This window comes from Salvelinus fontinalis, chromosome 4 (assembly GCF_029448725.1).
Source record: "Salvelinus fontinalis isolate EN_2023a chromosome 4, ASM2944872v1, whole genome shotgun sequence".
NCBI classification, from domain to species: domain Eukaryota; kingdom Metazoa; phylum Chordata; class Actinopteri; order Salmoniformes; family Salmonidae; genus Salvelinus; species Salvelinus fontinalis.
In genome coordinates this window covers 872,510-894,260 of record NC_074668.1, presented here as the reverse complement: position 1 = coordinate 894,260, position 21,751 = coordinate 872,510, and the positions used below count along the sequence as shown (strand labels likewise).

At 46.8% G+C, this 21,751-nt stretch overlaps 1 protein-coding gene across 2 annotated transcripts in view; it reads left to right on the top strand.

Moving 5' to 3' along the window:
• Nucleotides 1-21,751, top strand: part of gak (cyclin G associated kinase) — a 37,199-nt gene that overhangs the window by 11,660 nt on the left and 3,788 nt on the right. For both annotated transcript variants that reach the window (XM_055918553.1, XM_055918554.1), the window contains 16 exons: nt 5,325-5,400; nt 12,277-12,397; nt 16,064-16,113; nt 16,468-16,616; nt 16,853-16,975; nt 17,171-17,304; nt 18,243-18,437; nt 18,570-18,687; nt 19,144-19,223; nt 19,371-19,564; nt 19,687-19,851; nt 20,184-20,630; nt 20,760-20,897; nt 20,979-21,107; nt 21,204-21,290; nt 21,404-21,637. In XM_055918553.1, coding sequence (XP_055774528.1) covers nt 5,325-5,400; nt 12,277-12,397; nt 16,064-16,113; nt 16,468-16,616; nt 16,853-16,975; nt 17,171-17,304; nt 18,243-18,437; nt 18,570-18,687; nt 19,144-19,223; nt 19,371-19,564; nt 19,687-19,851; nt 20,184-20,630; nt 20,760-20,897; nt 20,979-21,107; nt 21,204-21,290; nt 21,404-21,637 — 2,440 coding nt within the window. The remainder of the gene's footprint in view (nt 1-5,324; nt 5,401-12,276; nt 12,398-16,063; nt 16,114-16,467; nt 16,617-16,852; nt 16,976-17,170; nt 17,305-18,242; nt 18,438-18,569; nt 18,688-19,143; nt 19,224-19,370; nt 19,565-19,686; nt 19,852-20,183; nt 20,631-20,759; nt 20,898-20,978; nt 21,108-21,203; nt 21,291-21,403; nt 21,638-21,751) is intronic.

The following is a 21,751-nucleotide window of genomic DNA, read 5'->3' as shown; positions in this document are numbered from 1 at the left end:
GACCTCTGAACCCCTTCTGCTTGTCTGACCTTACTAGCATTGCAACCCAACTCCTTAATGTCTCCTTTCTAGAGCCTTTTGTATGAGGGGTCTTGACATAGACTATTACTACCAAATACCAAATGAACGTCACAGGATGCGTAATGTTGTCAGCCAAACACCCCATGTTGCCAGTTTAAAAAAAATCTGTTTAGTTGTTCACACAATGACCTACTTATTTCTCTGTTAGGGGCATTGTCCTAGCCTTAGCCGTATCAGTATCTGTAGAGAGGGGTGAGTAGTTGTGGGGTGTCTATCTTCCGTTCTGAGAGGAGGAGGATATATGCTTGGTTTGATACTCAGGGTAATGCCCCTTGCTTAAGGTCACACGATAGGTCAGGTCACCTTTCCCTCCTTGTGTGACCATGAGGTTTAGAGATTCCCTCTCCCTTTGTTCTCGGACCAAACCCCTCAAGGTTTGGTATAACCAGTGTATTGTTAAAGCTTCCGTCTTAAACATCTGCAAACGTTGATGAGTTAGGACCAATGGCTATGTAGGAATTGAATTGGGACTTTGTAGCCCAGTCCCCCCCGACTCCTTTACGGCAAACAAGTCATTTCTTGGGGTACAAAGGGAGTCAGTTCTCCAGTAGTGCCACCAACTCTCTGAAGAGCTATTGAGTGCCTACTCCCCTCCCTGCTTCTGCCTCAACCCCCTCCACCCGCCCCCTCCCCCTGCCCCCGCCACCATCAGTCACAAAGGAGTGTCTCATCCCAGCCATATTCACACACTACAGGCGTTTCAGTCTTAATGGAATGTGATGTCACGTGATGGAGAGAGAACGATACAAAGGAGAGGGAGAAAGAAAGACACAAAAGGGAAGGAGGGACAGGGATAGAGCAATACGTGGCCTACTGTGGGACTTGGTATGTTGTGGGAACCGTATACTTGGCCTACTGTGGGACTTGGCATGTTGTGGGAACCGTATGCTTGGCCTACTGTGGGACTTGGCATGTTGTGGGAACCGTATGCTTGGCCTACTGTGGGACTTGGCATGTTGTGGGAACCGTATGCTTGGCCTACTGTGGGACTTGGTATGTTGTGGGAACCGTATACTTGGCCTACTGTGGGACTTGGCATGTTGTGGGAACTGTATGCTTGGCCTACTGTGGGACTTGACATGTTGTGGGAACTGTGTACTTGGCCTTTGGGACTTGGCATGTTGTGGGAACCCTATACTTGGCCTACTGTGGGACTTGGCATGTTGTGGGAATCGTATGCTTGACATGTTGTGGGAACCCTATACTTGGCCTACTGTGGGACTTGGCATGTTGTGGGAACTGTGTACTTGGTCTTTGGGACTTGGCATGTTGTGGGAACCCTATACTTGGCCTACTGTGGGACTTGGCATGTTGTGGGAACCGAATGCTTGGCCTACTGTGGGACTTGGCGTGTTGTGGGAACCGTAGGCGGTGATAGTAGTAGTAGTGGCGGCGGTAGTAGTAGTAGTGGCGGCGGTAGTAGTAGTAGTGGCGGCGGTAGTAGTAGTAGTGGCGGCGGTAGTAGTAGTAGTGGCGGCGGTAGTAGTAGTAGTGGCGGCGGTAGTAGTAGTAGTGGCGGCGGTAGTAGTAGTAGTGGCGGCGGTAGTAGTAGTAGTGGCGGCGGTAGTAGTAGTAGTGGCGGCGGTAGTAGTAGTAGTGGCGGCGGTAGTAGTAGTAGTGGCGGCGGTAGTAGTAGTAGTGGCGGCGGTAGTAGTGGCGGCGGCGGTAGTAGTAGTGGCGGCGGCAGTAGTAGTAGTGGCGGCGGTAGTAGTAGTAGTGGCGGCGGTAGTAGTAGTAGTGGCGGCGGTAGTAGTAGTAGTGGCGGCGGTAGTAGTAGTGGCGGCGGCGGTAGTAGTAGTAGTGGCGGCGGTAGTAGTAGTAGTGGCGGCGGTAGTAGTAGTAGTGGCGGCGGTAGTAGTAGTAGTAGTAGTGGCGGCGGTAGTAGTAGTAGTGGCGGCGGTAGTAGTAGTAGTGGCGGCGGTAGTAGTAGTAGTGGCGGCGGTAGTAGTGGCGGCGGCGGCGGTAGTAGTGGCGGCGGTAGTAGTGGCGGCGGCGGTAGTAGTAGTGGCGGCGGCGGTAGTAGTAGTGGCGGCGGCGGTAGTAGTAGTGGCGGCGGCGGTAGTAGTAGTGGCGGTGGCGGTAGTAGTAGTGGCGGTGGTGGTAGTAGTAGTGGCGGTGGTGGTAGTGATGGTGGCGGTGGTGGTAGTGATGGTGGCAGTGGTGGTAGTGGCGGTGGTAGTAGTGGCGGTGGTAGTAGTAGTAGTAGTAGTGGCGGTGGTAGTAGTAGGAGTGGCGGTGGTAGTAGTAGTAGTGGCGGTAGTAGTAGTAGTAGTAGTAGCGGCGGCAGTAGTAGTAGTAGTGGCGGTGGTAGTAGTAGTAGTGGCGGTGGTAGTAGTAGTAGTAGTAGTAGTAGTGGCGGTGGTAGTAGTAGTAGTAGTGGCGGTGGTAGTAGTAGTAGTAGTAGTAGTAGTGGCGGTGGTAGTAGTAGTAGTGCCGGCGGTGGTAGTAGTAGTAGTGGCGGTGGTAGTAGTGGCGGTGGTAGTAGTAGTGGTAGTAGTAGTAGTAATAGTAGTAGTGGCGGTGGTAGTAGTAGTAGTAGTAGTAGTGGCGGTGGTAGTAGTAGTAGTAGTGGCGGTGGTAGTAGTAGTAGTAGTAGTAGTAGTGGCGGTGGTAGTAGTAGTAGTGCCGGCGGTGGTAGTAGTAGTAGTGGCGGTGGTAGTAGTGGCGGTGGTAGTAGTAGTGGTAGTAGTAGTAGTAATAGTAGTAGTGGCGGTGGTAGTAGTAGTAGTGGCGGTGGTAGTAGTAGTAGTGGCGGTGGTAGTAGTAGTAGTGGCGGTGGTAGTAGTAGTAGTGGCGGTAGTAGTAGTAGTAGTAGTAGCGGCGGCAGTAGTAGTAGTAGTGGCGGTGGTAGTAGTAGTAGCAGTGGTAGTAGTAGTAGTAGTAGTAGTAGTGGCGGTGGTAGTAGTAGTAGTAGTAGTAGTAGTGGCGGCGGTAGTAGTAGTGGCGGCGGTAGTAGTAGTAGTGGCGGCGGTAGTAGTAGTAGTGGCGGCGGTAGTAGTAGTAGTGGCGGCGGTAGTAGTAGTAGTGGTAGTAGTAGTAGTGGCGGTGGTAGTAGTAGTAGTGGCGGTGGTAGTAGTAGTAGTGGCGGCGGTAGTAGTAGTGCCGGCGGCGGTAGTAGTAGTAGTAGTGCCGGCGGCGGTAGTAGTAGTGGCGGTGGTAGTAGTAGTAGTGGCGGTGGTAGTAGTAGTAGCGGCGGCAGTAGTAGTAGTAGTAGTAGTGGTGGTGGCGGTAGTAGTAGTAGTGGTGGTGGTAGTAGTAGTAGTAGTAGTAGTAGTGGCAGTGGTAGTAGTAGTAGTAGTGGCGGTGGTAGTAGTAGTAGTAGTGGCGGTGGTAGTAGTAGTAGTAGTGGCGGCGGTGGTAGTAGTAGTAGTGGCGGCGGTAGTAGTAGTAGTGGCGGTGGTAGTAGTAGTAGTGGTGGTGGTGGTGGTAGTAGTGGTAGTAGTAGTAGTAGTGGCGGTGGTAGTAGTAGTAGTAGTGGCGGTGGTAGTAGTAGTAGTAGTGGCGGCGGTAGTAGTAGTAGTAGTAGTGGCGGCGGTAGTAGTAGTAGTGGCGGTGGTAGTAGTAGTGGTGGTAGTAGTAGTAGTAGTAGTGGCGGTGGTAGTATTAGTAGTGGCGGTGGTAGTAGTAGTAGTAGTAGTGGCGGTAGTAGTAGTGGCGGTAGTAGTAGTAGTAGTGGTGGTGGTGGTAGTGGTAGTGGTAGTAGTAGTGGCGGTGGTAGTATTAGTAGCGGCAGTAGTAGTAGTAGTGGCGGTGGTAGTAGTAGTATTAGTAGTGGCGGTGGTAGTAGTAGTGCCGGCGGTGGTAGTAGTAGTAGTAGTGGCGGTGGTAGTAGTAGTAGTAGTGGCGGCGGTAGTAGTAGTAGTAGTGGCGGCGGTAGTAGTAGTAGTAGTGGCGGCGGTAGTAGTAGTAGTGGCGGCGGTAGTAGTAGTAGTAGTGGCGGCGGCGGTAGTAGTAGTAGTGGTTGCGGTAGTAGTAGTAGTAGTAGTGGCGGTTGTAGTAGTAGTAGTAGTGGCGGTGGTAGTAGTAGTAGTGGCGGTGGTAGTAGTAGTAGTGGCGGTGGTAGTAGTAGTAGTGGCGGCGGCGGTAGTAGTAGTAGTGGCGGCGGTAGTAGTAGTGGCGGCGGCGGTAGTAGTAGTATTAGTGGCGGCGGTAGTAGTAGTAGTAGTAGTGGCGGCGGTAGTAGTAGTAGTAGTAGTAGTGGCGGTGGTAGTAGTAGTAGTGGCGGTGGTAGTAGTAGTAGTGGCGGTAGTAGTAGTGGCGGTAGTAGTAGTGGCGGTGGTAGTAGTAGTAGTAGTGGCGGCGGTAGTAGTAGTAGTAGTGGCGGCGGTAGTAGTAGTAGTAGTAGTGGCGGCGGTAGTAGTAGTAGTGGCGGCGGCAGTAGTAGTAGTAGTAGTGGCGGTGGTAGTAGTAGTAGTAGTAGTGGCGGTGGTAGTAGTAGTAGTAGTAGTGGCGGCGGTGGTAGTAGTAGTTGCGGCGGTAGTAGTAGTAGTAGTTGCGGCGGTAGTAGTAGTAGTAGTAGTGGCGGTAGTAGTAGTAGTAGTAGTGGCGGTGGTAGTAGTAGTAGTGGCGGTGGTAGTAGTAGTAGTGGTGGCGGCGGCGGCAGTAGTAGTAGTAGTAGTAGTAGTAGTAGTAGTAGTAGTGGTGGTGGTGGTGGTGGTGGTGGTGGTGGTGGTGGTGGTGGTGGTGGTGGCGGCAGTAGTAGTAGTAGTGCCGGCGGTGGTAGTAGTAGTGCCGGCGGCGGTAGTAGTAGTGCTGGCGGTGGTAGTCGTAGTAGTAGTGCTGGCGGTGGTAGTAGTAGTAGTAGTAGTAGTAGTGCTGGCGGTGGTAGTCGTAGTAGTAGTGGCGGTGGTAGTAGTAGTAGTAGTAGTGGCGGTGGTAGTAGTAGTAGTGGCGGTAGTAAGGGGTAGACATAACTGCTCCCCTGTGTCTGAAGGCAGATTTAGGCTGGGATGATCTGTTTTAAGCGGGGGTTTCTCTGTGGGTTAAGGAGCTTACTGCCTCCGGAGAGGAGGCACAGCCAAGACTGGCAGGACTCACACCCAGAGATACCTACACACTAGTCCAGGGGAAATGTACTAACGTTCTGACTGAATCCAACGACTCTGACTGCCTTCTCTTGGGACTTGTTTTTGTCCTTCTCTTCACTTGTCAACTGTTTGTTATTGGTACTTGGTCGCCCCATGAGTCTGTTGAGGCCAGATTACTGTTTGAGGCCTGCTTACGATGACTATGAATCTCTGCAGCTGCTGGAGCAGAACGGAGGCTTTGGTAACAACGGCGCACAGCCCCCAGCCCAGATCCACAACATCCACAATGCAGGTGAGTTCAAACGCTGTGTGTGTGTGTGTCTCGTGTGTGTGTGTCTCGTGTGTGTGTGTGTCTCGTGTGTGTGTGTGTCTCGTGTGTGTGTGTGTCTCGTGTGTGTGTGTGTCTCGTGTGTGTCTCGTGTGTGTCTCGTGTGTGTCTCGTGTGTGTCTCGTGTGTGTCTCGTGTGTGTCTCGTGTGTGTCTCGTGTGTGTCTCGTGTGTGTCTCGTGTGTGTCTCGTGTGTGTCTAGTGTGTGTCTCGTGTGTGTCTCGTGTGTGTGTGTGTGTCTCGTGTTTTTGTGTGTGTGTATATATATTTATATGCCTTTGTCTTGCCTAAAGCACGTCCCTGAGCCTCTGTATCTGGCACTTGTCACTGTTTGATTTGTGCATTTCATGTTTTGATTCATCCAGGAATAGCTTTATAATGATTGGAATTGGGGCCAACATTGTACTTGATTCAGACGATATCATTTTAACCCATTCCATGTAAGAAAGGATGATGTGGCAACATGTAGTTTGTTGAGAAGAAAAGGTGATGGTGTCTCCTAAAAGGACTGCAAAAAATATATTTCTAATCGCATTTAATTGACATGATTTTTTTGATCTCAGACTGTCTTGTCAAAGCTTGTCGAAATTGTTTCCTTTTTCTGATAGTCTGAAAGGGTGTCTCTCTCTCTGTGGCTCTCTCTCTGTGTGTGTCTCTCTGTGTGTGTCTCTCTGTGTGTGTGTCTCTCTGTGTGTATGTCTCTCTGTGTGTATGTCTCTCTGTGTGTGTGGCTCTGTCTCTGTGTGTGTGGCTCTGTCTTTGTGTGTGTGGCTCTGTCTTTGTGTGTGTGGCTCTGTCTTTGTGTGTGTGGCTCTGTCTTTGTGTGTGTGGCTCTGTCTCTGTGTGTGTGTGTGGCTCTGTCTCTGTGTGTGTGTGGCTCTGTCTCTGTGTGTGTGTGTCTCTGTGTGTGTGTGTCTCTGTCTCTGTGTGTGTGTGGCTCTGTCTCTGTGTGTGTGTGGCTCTGTCTCTGTGTGTGTGGCTCTGTCTCTGTGTGTGTGTGGCTCTGTCTCTGTGTGTGTGTGGCTCTGTGTGTGTGTGGCTCTGTGTGTGTGTGGCTCTGTGTGTGTGTGGCTCTGTGTGTGTGTGGCTCTGTGTGTGTGTGGCTCTGTGTGTGTGTGGCTCTGTGTGTGTGTGGCTCTGTGTGTGTGTGGCTCTGTGTGTGTGTGGCTCTGTGTGTGTGTGGCTCTGTGTGTGTGTGGCTCTGTGTGTGTGTGGCTCTGTGTGTGTGTGGCTCTGTGTGTGTGTGGCTCTGTGTGTGTGTGGCTCTGTGTGTGTGTGGCTCTGTGTGTGTGTGGCTCTGTGTGTGTGTGGCTCTGTGTGTGTGTGGCTCTGTGTGTGTGTGGCTCTGTGTGTGTGTGGCTCTGTGTGTGTGTGGCTCTGTGTGTGTGTGGCTCTGTGTGTGTGTGGCTCTGTGTGTGTGTGGCTCTGTGTGTGTGTCTCTCTGTGTGTGTGTGTGTGTCTCTCTGTGTGTGTGTGTGTGTCTCTCTCTGTGTGTGTGTGTGTCTCTCTCTGTGTGTGTGTGTGTGTCTCTCTCTGTGTGTGTCTCTGTGTGTGTCTCTCTGTCTCATTGTTAGTTACTCAATAAGATGCATTTCAGCCTGTCTACTGGAACGTACCCCGCCATGTTCTCTTCATAACGGGACACCAGTAGCTCTAGCCATAGATCACTATCTGCCTAGGGGCTCATCAATCAGTGGACTATGTCGCCACTACCCCTGCCTGGGGACACTAATCACAATTGATGGCGGTCTGGAGGCTAACTTGGAGGATAATTGGCGAGGAGCTCACCAGGTCACTCGTGCCTGTAATCAGGGTAATGCTGCTGGCTCTTGGCTCCTTCCCTCCCGCCTGACCCCAGGGTAGGAAATAACAAGAATGGCCACAGTGTAAATTGGGTTGGACCTGAGTTGATGAAGGCAGGCTGGGTCCATATTCACCATATTTCATATTTCAGGAATGCTGTTTGAGGAACAGTTGTGCCTTTTTAGATTTATAAGTAATAACATTCCGTGGACAGATCCTAGATCGGCACTCTTACTCTGAGATGTTTGAAACATATGACCTCCTGATCACAGACTTTCCCTTCACCTGAAGGCTGGATGATCTCACAACCCACCAGCTGCTGTGTTTGTCCTCTTAGAAGACGCATGGTGTGGTCCACATGTCACCTGATGTTTGCACTCAGTGTGTTTAAAAACAAAACAAATAATAAGAATAGGAATAACCTACGGATGCATAGATTTTAAATGCTGGAACATGGCTTACAGCTCACTCACGTAGGAAGGGACTGGCTAGTCAATATGGGTCACAACATGTAGTTGCAACCTACCTCTTAGTCAGAATGGATTATATTTCATATATATTATATATTTATATTTCATATATATTATGAAGAAAAAAATATATATCCACAGGGAAAAGCACAGGCAGGATTTGTAAGTTTATATGCTTAGTACGTTCCATTTTTTACTGGCACTAAATTAATGAAATTACCAAGCATAACTTTCATATCCTGCATGTGCTTTCCCCTGTGGATATATATTTACATTGACTCTTTTCAGAATTAGCATTGCAAACATCTACTAGGAAAACTTTATTATAGTCTTGGCTGACTATAAAATGGAATTGGAAATGTAACTTTTAATGAAGAGTGCTTATGGAGTGGACACTACTACTACTGCTGCTACTACTACTAGTAATGTTACTACTACTGCTGCTACTACTACTAGTAATTACTACTACTGCTGCTACTACTACTAGTAATGTTACTACTACTGCTGCTACTGCTACTAGTAATGTTACTACTACTGCTGCTACTACTACTACAAGTAATGTTACTACTACTGCTGCTACTACTACTACTAGTAATGTTACTACTACTGCTGCTACTACTACTACTACTAGTAATGTTACTACTACTGCTGCTACTACTACTACTAGTAATGTTACTGCTACTGCTGCTACTACTAGTAATGTTACTACCACTGTTGCTACTACTACTAGTAATGTTACTACTACTGCTGCTCTACCACTAGTAATGTTACTACTACTGCTACTGCTGCTACTAGTAATGTTACTACTACTACTGCTGCTACTACTACTGCTGCTACTACTAGTAGTAATGTTACTACTACTGCTACTACTACTACTACTACTACTGCTACTACTACTACTAGTAATGTTACTACTACTGCTACCTCTGCTACTACAACTGTTACTACTACTACTACTGCTACTACTACTACTAGTAATGTTACTACTACTACTACTACTACTGCTACCTCTACTACTACTACTGCTGCTACTACTACTACTAGTAATGTTACTACTACTAGTAATGTTACTACTACTACTGCTACTACTACTAGTAATGTTACTACTGCTACTGCTGCTACTACTACTAGTAATGTTACTACTGCTACTGCTGCTACTACTACTAGTAATGTTACTACTACTGGTAATGTTACTACTACTGCTGCTACTACTACTAGTAGTAATGTTACTACTGCTGCTGCTACTACTACTGGTAATGTTACTACTACTGCTGCTACTACTACTAGTAATGTTACTGCTACCTCTGCTACTACAACTGTTACTGCTACTACTACTACTGCTGCTACTACTACTAGTAATGTTACTACTACTGCTACATCTGCTACTACAACTGTTACTACTACTGCTACTATTACTGCTACTACTACTATTACTGCTACTGCTACTACTGCTGCTGCTACTACTGCTGCTACTGCGGGTACTGCTACTACTACTGCTGGTACTGCTACTGCTGGTACTGCTACTGCTACTACTACTACTACTAGTAATGTTACTGCTACCTCTGCTACTACTAGTAATATTACTACTGCTGCTGCTACTACTACTAGTAATGTTACTACTACTGCTGCTACTACTACTAGTAATGTTACTGCTACCTCTGCTACTACAACTGTTACTACTACTGCTACTGCTACTACTGCTGCTACTACTACTAGTAACGTTACTACTACTGCTACCTCTGCTACTACAACTGTTACTACTACTAGTAATGTTACTACTACTGCTACCTCTGCTACTACAACTGTTACTACTACTGCTACTATTACTGCTACTGCTACTATTACTGCTGCTGCTACTACTGCTGCTACTGCGGGTACTGCTACTACTACTGCTGGTACTGCTACTGCTGGTACTGCTACTACTACTACTACTACTACTACTAGTAATGTTACTACTACTGCTACCTCTGCTACTACAACTGTTACTACTACTGCTGCTGCTACTACTACTATTACTGCTACTACTACTATTACTGCTACTGCTACTACTGCTGCTGCTACTACTGCTACTACTGCTGGTACTACTACTGCTGGTACTGCTACTACTACTGCTGGTACTGCTACTACTACTGCTGGTACTGCTACTGCTGGTACTGCTACTACTACTGCTGGTACTGCTACTGCTGCTGCTACTACTGCTGCTGCTGCTACTGGGCCTGAGTAGCAGGCAGTTTACTCTGGGCACCTTATTATCCAAGCTACTCAATACTGCCCCCTAGTCCCAAAGAAGTTAAGAGGATTGCTCTTTTGGCAGTCAGCCATCCGGTGAACAGACTGGGGGCTCCCTGTGGTGAGATGCTTCCTGCACTCATTCACACCTGGCGTCAGTGCTTCATTTGAGCCGGATCCTCCGGCACCTCTGTTTTGTTGTCTTTCGTTCACGAAGCCCATTTGCCAGGATCATGTAGCCTACCTCTTATGGCATGAACAATTATTTTCACTGTTTGCAATGTAAAAATCATAATAAAAGCAATCAGAGTAGTTACATTTTGGATTCCTCTGTAATTGTCATGCTCTATTTAAAAAATATTTAAAAAATAAATAAAAAATAAATAAAACGTAATGTGAAAATGTGCCTGATATTGTAAGAACTGATTCATGTTGGGCGGGCCCGGGTTTATGGCAATATTGTAACCTATATAGACCATTTCTGTGGTGCCAGAGATGCACGCCTGTATCTGTCACAGAACTATAATGAGATTCACTTTCTATGATCTCTCTCCCTCTCTGTGCTCTGAGCCGGTAACTCTCATCTTTTCAGCATTGCACGGCATCATTTATTTCCTAATAGAATAATAGCTGCGGGAGGTGTGGCAGCACTTTGCAATCTGTTAAGAAAGAAATGAAATAATTCCCAATGCTCTACATCAAGAGTACACCTTTAATTTAGCCACAGAGGATCCGTAGCTAATTTGTAAAAAATTGCCTAGGCCTGCCTACTGTCGGTAACACGTGTCAGATCTGTCAGTGAATAGCATGCAGCCAAAACAGACCTCTCGCAATATTTAAAATGCAATCGCTGGAAAACACAGGTTGGAAAGCAAATGAATCCGCCTGAAAATAAAATACTAATCTGTTTATGTTACCAAGTTAATAACTTCAAAATTGGCCTATTGAGTGAACAGCATTGTTTTACAAAGTAAAGCGAGAGAGAGAGAGAAGCTTTTGGCTGCTTAGTGAGCTGCACAACATTGTGTGAGTCAGTGAAACTGGGAAGATGTTTTGGACTAATTTCCTCCTCGTATTGTAACCTACAGTAATGTGTTTCTATGCACACCTCGGCTATTGATGGATTTGAAGACAAGGTCGTTGTTATTGATCAGTTTGTCAGTGTCAAAGTAGGTTGTCATTTTGATTAATTTTGTGAGGTATTAAAGATTCTGCGAAAGTCTCCAGTCATGTAGAATTACATGAAATGCATTTATTAAAGCCCACATTTTCCCAGAACTCAAGGCTACAAAAAATGTACTCCATGTGTGCAACTTCTGCAAGCGGCTCCACGCCGCTGCTCATTTTTTGTTCCAGCACGTCCCATATTACAAATGAAGCACTGTCTGGCGTGTATTCAATAGTGCACACTGTAGCAAAATGTTTCGCAGCAGAAATGTGTTTTTATAATATAAATTCAGAGGTTATGTCATCCCTCTAAAAACAACATAGAGAAAAATTACAAAGGACCCAATTCAATGAGTTGTAGACTCATGTCAAACCCTATTGTCTAGTCAAACCCTGTTGTCAAGTCAAACCCTGTTGTCAAGTCAAACCCTATTGCCTAGTCAAACCCTATTGTCTAGTCCAGGGTTCATCAACTAGATTCAGCCTCGGGACAATTTTTCTTTCTTGAGTGGATGGTCGGGTGGACTGTAAATTGACCAGATGAAGCCCAAACTGATATGCATGACTAAAACATAATCATTTCAAACCTTGCTTACATTTGTATACGATCACGTCTCTCTATTATGCAGGGAATACTTGGGAACAGATTTCAGGGGTGTCAAACAAATTTGGTCCCTGGGTGCTGCATTTGGTCTTCAATGACGTCTGGAAGGCCGCATTGAAAATTGGTTGTATTTCCTCGCAGTCAAAATGTGCATTAAGTAGTTCTCTATCCATATTGTTGATGTTGTTATTATTATTATTATGAATGTTATTATTATTAATTTTAAGCTCCCTGACTCTAGCCTTTTATTTAGAAGATTATTAGAAGCAGTACACAGTCAAGAAACTGAATGAATGTAGGTTCATTATCATTTAAACACAGTTTAAGATTAGATATGAGTCATTTTAAAGTATATTGTGCTTGACCCCTCTCCAGGAATCTATTAATGTGTTTATTTATTTTTTACTCAACCACCTGTGGCCCGGATGTTTGACACCCGTCACAGATTGTGTGATAAATGTAAATTGATGATTAGCTTATGAAAGGAATGTTTATTTCCAGATGCTTCATGTGTGAAACCACTTTTGTGCGCTGACCAATGACTTTGTCTCATTCCTGTGTGTTTCAGGGGTGTACGGTGCGGACCCGGACCAGGGCGGGGGCTTTCTCGACATCCTGAAGGGAGGAACCGAACGCTTTCTGACCAACATCAAAGACACCTCCTCTAAAGTCATCCAGTCTGTGGCCAGGTGAGAGACAGTCGGCTCAGAAACACCTGCAATACTTTAGAACTGAGAAACATCACAATTATACTGAGAAACATCACAATATATTATACTGAGAAACATCACAATACATTATACTGAGAAACATCACAATACATTATACTGAGAAACATCACAATTATACTGAGAAACATCACAATACATTATACTGAGAAACATCACAATACATTATACTGAGAAACATCACAATACATTATACTGAGAAACATCACAATACATTATACTGAGAAACATCACAATGCATTATACTGAGAAACATCACAATGCATTATACTGAGAAACATCACAATGCATTATACTGAGAAACATCACAATGCATTATACTGAGAAACATCACAATGCATTATACTGAGAAACATCACAATGCATTATACTGAGAAACATCACAATGCATTATACTGAGAAACATCACAATGCATTATACTGAGAAACATCACAATATACAATGCATTTGGAAATTATTCAGACCCCTTGACTTTTGCCACAATTTCATACGTTGCAGCCTTATTGTAAAATGGACTAAATTGTTTTATTTCCTCGTCAATCTACAAACAATATCCCATAATGACAAAGCAAAAACAAGTAAAAAAAAAAAAAAAAAAAAAAAGTTTGCTAATTTATTAAAAAAAAGTAAAACAAATTATATATATATGAATATGGGTCCGGTAAAATGCCCCCCAAAGAAATGCGGCCCCCCAAAGAAATGCCACCCCACACCATGACTGACCCACCGCCAAACCGGTCATGCTGGAGGATGTTGCAGGCAGCAGAACGTTCTCCACGGCGTCTCCAGACTCTGTCACGTCTGTCGCTTGCTCAGTGGGAACCTGCTTTCATCTGTGAAGAGCACAGGGCGCCAGTGGCGAATTTGCCACTTGGTGTTCTCTGGCAAATGCCAAACGTCCTGCACGGTGTTGGGCTGTAAGCACAACCCCCACCTGTGCACGTCGGGCCCTCATACCACCTTCATGGAGTCTGTTTCTGACCGTTTGAGCAGACACATGCACATTTGTGGCCTGCTGGAGGTCATTTTGCAGGGCTCTGGCAGTGCTCCTCCTGATCCTCCTTGCACAAAGGCGGAGGTAGCGGTCCTGCTGCTGGGTTGTTGCCCTCCTTCGGCCTCCTCCACTTCTCCTGATGTACTGGCCTGTCTTCTGGTAGCGCCTCCATGCTCTGGACACTACGCTGACAGACACAGCAAACCTTCTTGCCACAGCTCGCATTGATGTGCCATCCTCGATGAGCTGCACTACCTGAGCCACTTGTGTGGGTTGTAGACTCCGTCTCATGCTACCACTAGAGTGAGAGCACCGCCAGCATTCAAAATTGACCAAAACATCAGCCAGGAAGCATAGGAACTGAGAAGTGGTCTGTGGTCACCACCCGCAGAATCACTCCTTTTTCGGGGGTGTCTTGCTAATTGCCTATAATTTCCACCTGTTGTCTATTCCATTTGCACATCAGCATGTGAAATTTATTGTCAATCAGGGTTGCTTCCTAAGTGAACAGTTTGATTTCACAGAAGTGTGATTGACTTGGAGTTACATTGTGTTGTTTAAGTGTTCCCTTTATTTTTTTGAGCAGTGTATTTTTACAGGGCCGCACGTTGTAATTAGGTTAGAAGGACCGCACGTTGTAATTAGGTTAGAAGGACCGCGCGTTGTAATTAGGTTAGAAGGACCGCACGTTGTAATTAGGTTAGAAGGACCGCACGTTGTAATTAGGTTAGAAGGACCGCGCGTTGTAATTAGGTTAGTAGGACCGCACATTGTAATTAGGTTAGAAGGACCGCGCGTTGTAATTAGGTTAGAGGGACCGCACGTTGTAATTAGGTTAGAGGGACCGCGCGTTGTAATTAGGTTAGAGGGACCGCGCGTTGTAATTAGGTTAGAGGGACCGCGCGTTGTAATTAGGTTAGAGGGACCGCGCGTTGTAATTAGGTTAGAGGGACCGCACGTTGTAATTAGGTTAGAGGGACCGCGCGTTGTAATTAGGTTAGAGGGACCGCGCGTTGTAATTAGGTTAGAGGGACCGCGCGTTGTAATTAGGTTAGAGGGACCGCGCGTTGTAATTAGGTTAGAGGGACCGCGCGTTGTAATTAGGTTAGAGGGACCGCGCGTTGTAATTAGGTTAGAGGGGCCGCGCGTTGTAATTAGGTTAGAGGGGCCGCGCGTTGTAATTAGGTTAGAAGGACCGCGCGTTGTAATTAGGTTAGAAGGACCGCGCGTTGTAATTAGGTTAGAAGGACCGCGCGTTGTAATTAGGTTAGAAGGACCGCGCGTTGTAATTAGGTTAGAAGGACCGCGCGTTGTAATTAGGTTAGAAGGACCGCGCGTTGTAATTAGGTTAGAAGGACCGCGCGTTGTAATTAGGTTAGAGGGACCGCGCGTTGTAATTAGGTTAGAAGGACCGCACATTGTCGACTTGCATTTTCTGTTATGAATATGAATTACCATAATCTAGATGTGATTTCTGTCATTCTGAGCACCATGGGTGGACGCCCTAATCAGGTTATGCACCCAATGAATATGGGTCCGGTAAAATGCTCAAATATCCGGTAAATTAAGACGTTGCAGGTCAAATGTCTGGCGCCACATTTCCGAAACTGAAAACCTGACAGTCTTTCTGAGCAGTGTGTCTCCCTTTCTGCATTGTCGCAAATATCTCTGCCCATGCAAGCTCCACACACACACCCACACACTCACACACACCATTCTCTCTAGGATCTGATAACTCACCCCACCCTTGTCCAATCATCCTGTTTTGATTCATTGGTTTGCCCATTTTTGTTCTGTTTTGTGTTTTTCTGATTTTGTTTTATGAACTCTGCCTCTACCACAACTCATGGTCCTATAAACTCCTTCCTGTAGCCCCAGGTAAATATGGGATACTACACGCCCTCTTTGTACCCGCCTCATCTCCTGTGTGTGTGTGTGTGCGCCTGTGGCCTTAGTCTGCAACATATTCACGCTGCTGTGTCCATAATCCCATGTTGGCAGCATAAGGTGAATATGGGGTTTGAGTTGAAACATGGTTTGAATTCTAATCCTCCACCGCCTACTAAAAACCAACATCTCACCAACGTTCATTTTTCTAACTCGCCTACATCTGTGGCTGTTCTTTTTAATCCCATAGATCCTACTAGTTTTCTTCAGTTTAGACTGTAGATTTGCGGTGGAAAAAGTACAGTATTTTAATCTAGTTTTTTAAAAGTCTGTCATTGACAATGTGCGATGATAGTGAGATAAAATGTGCCATTGCAGTGAAATGCTTCTACACACAACTAAATATAGTCGGTGTGTATCCCAATTTTCTCTCTCTCTCTCTCTCTCTCTCTCTCTCGAAGTGTGCACTTGTTCACAGGTAAATGACTGATGTATGCAAACTCCCTATGCCAATCCAACCCTTTTTTATTTTAATTTATGGGAAGTAGTCAATGAGTCCACACTACAGGAGGAAGGAGGAGATATTGGGATACAACCAGAATACCCTTTTGAAATTTGGCAACTAGATTGTCCATTTTTTTTTTTGTTGTTCCTGGCCTTTGTTCAGCGTTGTCCGGGAACCAAGTGTCCTCTTTGTTTGTAACAACAGATCTGAATTGTACCCATTGTGTGTTTCTCCTCACAGTTACACAAAGGGAGACCTGGATATCTCCTACATCACCTCTAGAATAGCAGGTATGTACCCTCATTCTAGCCTTTTCCTAGATCAGTTTTGTGTTGTCTTGTTTGGTATGACAAGGAGTTGACATGATAGCCCAACTAGATCTGGGACCAGACTACTCATTGTAAACTATATTATTGATTTGTATTGTCTTTGATCACCTTCTAAACTGTGTTGCTTTGTGGCTTGTCCTTGAATATGACAAAATAAAAAATAATGCTCATGGTTCTATGTCTCTGAGCAGAATTGAAGCTCATCCATCTGTAGTGTTTTCAAAAGACTAAGTGAAGTAATGTGATGGTTTACTCTGTTCTCTTGTGTAACGTTGTGTAACGTGTAACGTGTAATGTGTGTGTGTGTACGCTCAGTCATGTCCTTCCCGGCGGAGGGAGTGGAGTCTGCCATTAAGAACAACATGGAGGATGTGCGTCTCTTCCTGGATGGCCGTCACGCAGGACACTACGCCGTCTACAACCTGACCAAGCGCTCTTACAGACCCACCCGCTTCCACAACAGGGTAAGGCAGCCCACCACCAGACAGAGTATGACCAATATTTACTATTTATTTACTATTAGGTAGAGAAAGGAGGGTTTTGTGGAACGATTCTACTGGTGCGCTGGTTTGTGCGTCCCTGATTTATTTGAGGGAATTTTGCAATCTGTCAAAGTTAAAGTTCAGTTTTAGGTATAGTCATTAGACAGACACCTATTTGAAAATAGACTTCCTAATAGCTTTTCCTTGTTCTGCCGTAGGTGTCGGAGTGTGGCTGGCAGGCCCGGCGGGCACCCAACCTGAGGAGCCTCTACATCCTCTGTAAGAACATGCACCTGTGGCTGAAACAGGACCAGAGGAACATCGCTGTAGTCCACTGCCTGGTGAGCACATACACCCTTACACTCACTCACACTGCACTGGGACACACAAAGTACTCACCATAACTTGGTGGCATTTATATACCTTTTTTAAATCACCTTTTCCTCACGTAATTGGTAGTCTGTCTGAAATGCAGACCAACCCGAGAACTTGTACTCTTAGTCCCCCATGATCCCCCTTGTCTCGTGTGCTTGTAGGACGGGCGGGCGGCCTCGGCTGTGGCGGTGTGCTCCTTCCTGTGTTTCTGCCGCCTCTTCACCACGGCTGAGGCGGCCGTGTACATGTTCAGTATGAAACGTTGTCCCCCGGGGATCTCTCCTTCCCACAAGAGGTAGGTGCTCCTGGGCAAGTCATCCAGCCTTAAGTCAATTTTCTCCTGGTACCCCCTGTGTATAGCCTCGCTATTGTTATTTTACTGCTGCTCTTTAATTATTTGTTACTTTAATTTTCTATTTTTAACTTTTTTTTAAATATTGTTGGTTAAGGGCTTGTAAGTAAGCATTTCAATAAGGTCTACACCTGTTGAATTTGGCGTATGTGACAAATAAACATTTTGATTTGATGAATTCAGACTATTTTGAAGAAGTGCTTTTGGCTATGTTGCTCAAGAGAGACAAACAACAGTAATATTACTGCTTCTTTCTTGTTTTCTAAGCAAAGCTCTTTAAGGGAGTATGAGAGACAAATCAAATTTTATTAGTCACATGCGCCGAATACAACAGGTGTAGAACTTAGTGAAATGCTTACTTACAAGCCCTTAACCAACAATGTAGTTTAAAAAAATAAGAATAAGAAATAAAAGGAACAAGTCATTAAAGAGCAGCGGTAAAATAACAATAGCGAGACTATATACAGGGGGTACTGATGCGGGGGCACCGGTTAGTCAAGGTAATTGAGGTAATATGTACATGTAGGTAGAGTTATTAAGTGACTATGCATAGATAATAACAGAGAGTAGCAGCGGCCTAAACATAAGACTTGCACTTCGCCTAGCCCAGTTCTGCTAGGAGCAAACTGAACCTAGGTATGCGGATGCTTTACAGAATATTGTCTCCTGCCCTATGGGCCGTTCTGACTCAAACAAGGCTACTTTTAATTTTATTTACTATGATCTTGAATCGGGCAGAGATTCTGTGACGCCCAGTTCAGGGTTCAAATGTGTTGAGATGTTCAGTGCACGCTTTTGATTGGTCGTCGGGCCGGTGAAGGATTGTTTGATTGGCTCCTGTTGACACGCTGCTGCTGACTGTTGATTGGCCCCCGCTGCAGGTACATGGAGTACATGTGTGACATGATGGCTGACGAGCCCATCACCCCGCACAGCAGACCCATCCTCATCCGCTCCATCACCATGACGCCTGTGCCTCTCTTCAACAAGCAGAAGAGTGGCTGCCGGCCCTTCTGCGAGGTGTACGTGGGAGACGAGCGCGTGGCCACCACCTCCGGGGAGTACGACAAGATGAAGTAGGTCACATGATGCAGGACTTAATTTGATTGGTCCCAAATGACACCCTATTCCCTATTTAGTGCACTACTTTTGACCAGGGTCCATAGTGTGTTATAGACATTTCTCTCTCTCGCCCTTTCTCTCTGCAGGGACTTTAAGCTGGAGGACGGACGGGCTGAGATCCCCTTGAACGTGACGGTGCAGGGGGATGTGCTGGTGGTCATCTTCCATGCCCGCTCAACCCTGGGGGGCCGCCTTCAGGCCAAGGTAGGGGCCACAGCAGGGACGGACCCAGAGTTAGTTTGCATTCAGTGAAGTTTGTTTGTGCAATTCGGTTAAAGTCAGTGACGGTCCTAAGGACATGCGTCCATACATCATAGTTAAATGCCCTAATCAGACTTTTTCTAATGTAATGAAAAGGAGCTTATCCAATGAGGCCTGTTGTACTTGAGTTGATCCAGAGATAAACGTTGCGTTCCAGGCCGACTACATTGCAGACGTTGCATTGTATCGAACAATGGTGTGCCACATCCTGGACTGCGCCCTCAAGCATCAGATTGCTATATCATACGATGCGGTTAGCTGATATGTTAAACACCTATCCAGGTGTTGTGAGATCTGGCACGCGCGTCTGCCGTATAGTCAGCCTGGAACCCGACCAAAGGGGTGTTTCTCTGCTACTATGAAGTCACGTGGGTGTCTTGCTGTGTGTATGTTGACTAGATGGCTTCCATGAAGATGTTCCAGATTCAGTTTCACACAGGGTTTGTGCCCCAGAACGCCACCACGGTCAAGTTTGCAAAGTAGGTACCACCATCCATAGAATCTAAGCCACTACCCTCTGTCCAGGCAGGTGCATGTGTGTGACGATAGCCCAGGACACTTTTAAATCAAATGACTTGACCTCTAATTGACTAGATAACTGTCCGTCGTCGTTCTTCCTCCAACAGGTATGACCTGGACGCCACTGACATCCAGGAGAAATACCCGGACCTCTTCCAGGTCCACCTGGATATGGAGGTGGATCCCTGCGACAGGCCGAGCAACAAGACTCCACCCTGGGACAACTTTGCCACAAAGGGCCTCAACCCAAAGATCCTTTTCTCCAGCCGGGACGAGCAGCAGGAGATCCTCACCAAGTTTGGTGGGTTTCACGGCTGTCTTGTCAGTCAAAAAAATAATCTGCGTAGTCCTCTGTTGAATTTCGAAGTACCGATGTGGTCCTCGAGGTACCTAACTCATGTTCTGTCCCTCCCTCTCCCATAGGCAAACCAGAGCTTCCCCGGCAACCGGGCTCTTTCTCCGGTTCTTTCTACGACACCGCGTCGCCTCCGTTGGAACAGACTCCTGATAGCTCAACCATGGAAGCAGAATCTCACCAGAGCACCGATACCAATGCCAACAACTTCTTCCAGACTTTGGATTGGGATGGTATGTCTCCTGTCGACGAGCACACTTTCTAGTGCATAAACTATTGCTAAAAATTGTTATTTTGATTACATTTGCAAGGGCCAACTGCATGTTAGCTGGTTGATTGTATTGAAAATACTTGAAAGCTGCCATTGCCCTAAACCAGGGATCAAATCTGGGTCTGGAGTACTGCTGGTTTTCTGTTCTACCTGATAATTATTTGTCCCCACCTGGTCTCCCATGTCTAAATCAGTCCTTGATATGAGGAGAATGACAATCAGCAGTGGAAGGTTCCGGGTCCAGATAATAATACTCCTGCCCTAAGCCTTTTTTGACGAGTCTCTGTCATGTAGATGGGAGTGGACATGGAGCGGACGCTTCGGACAGCCTGGGAGGCACCATTGACGACCAGGACGAGCTCAGTGACGCCTCCGTGGACGAGGAGTCCTACTCCGGCCTGGCCGGCGAACCCCTCTCCAGGGAGCCTAGCGAGTCCCTGTTCAACGCTGAGTTCCAGGCTGCCGCCACACCCCAGGAGTCCGCGGGGCCCAGCGACACGGCTGACCTGCTGGGTCTCACCTCCGACCTCAGCTCCACCGCCCCCCCACAACCCTCCACGGCAGCAGTCGGCATGAAGGCCTCGTCTAGTAACAGTGACCTTCTCAACGACCTGTTTGCCTCCACGCCCAGCAGCAACGCTCAGCAGGGCAGCTCCAACAACCTGATTGAGGACGGAGGTGCCCAGGAGGACCTCTTCTTCAGTAACCCCGCTGCACCACCAGACTCGGCCACCCCCAAACGTAAGCATCTTATCGATGTGACCCCTTTCTGCCTTGGTGTCAGTAGAAGTGGTAGCATATTACTATTTGTATCGTTTTCATGCAGCCGATCCCCTCTGACACGTATTCCTGGCTATTTTTGTCCCACAGCAGAAAATGACCTGTTTGACCTGTTCGGGATGGGATCTTCATCCAGCCAGTCCGGACCCGACCTGTTTGGGGACCTGCTGAGCTCCGACACCAACACTAACCCCACGCCCACCTCCAACTCCAGCCTTTTCAACCTCAGTAAGACACCAGTAATATGTATTAGAATAGAACTACAACTCCCATGTCCACTTCCATTCATTCAATGTTCTCTCTCGACAGACAAGCTGACCAACAATCCCCCTAAGATGACTTCGTCCGCCAGCCAACCAGACCTGCTTGGCGGGTGGGACAGCTGGGCATCGAGTGGGAGCATGTCCGCCGCCTCCTCCCATAAGCCAGCCTTCCCAGGTAGGTAGTAGCTACTGGGGCTGTTAATCTAGGATTTAACACCGTAACAACTCTAGCAGATATGCACTGAGTTTTTTGTCCCTCTTGGAATTCCAGCTCCCGGAGTGTCTTCCTTCTCCAAAGCAAAGTCTCAGAGCTTCGACCCGTTTGCAGACTTGGGGAAACTGGGTCCTACGCTTCCAGGTAAAACAGACGCCAGTGACTCCTGGTACCATGTTACACTTAGACAGTGGGCTGTACTATCCATGGGCTGTAAATCAGTTATCATCTCATGTATATAAATATTTTATTTCCAGGTTCCTCCAGTGGCAGTTTCTCAGGCCCAGGCTTCAACCCTAAGAGTGGGGCCTCCACCAAGAGTGCTGGGCAGCAGTGGCAGCAGTCTGGCCGGCCCTCTGCTGGCCAAAGCAAGCCTTGGATGGCCCCCAGTGCTGCCGCCCCCAAAGCACAGCCACCCAAGCCCAACTACAACCTTAACTTCAGTGTGATCGGGGGCCGAGAGGAGAGAGGCGTCAGGGGCCCAGGATTTGGTGAGACAACCAATCACATCACTATCTGAGCATGTCTAATTAATGACAGCCTCTGTGTAGAAAACCCGGTCTCTGCTCTTTCTTTCCCCGTCTAATTGAGGATCTTTGCTCTGT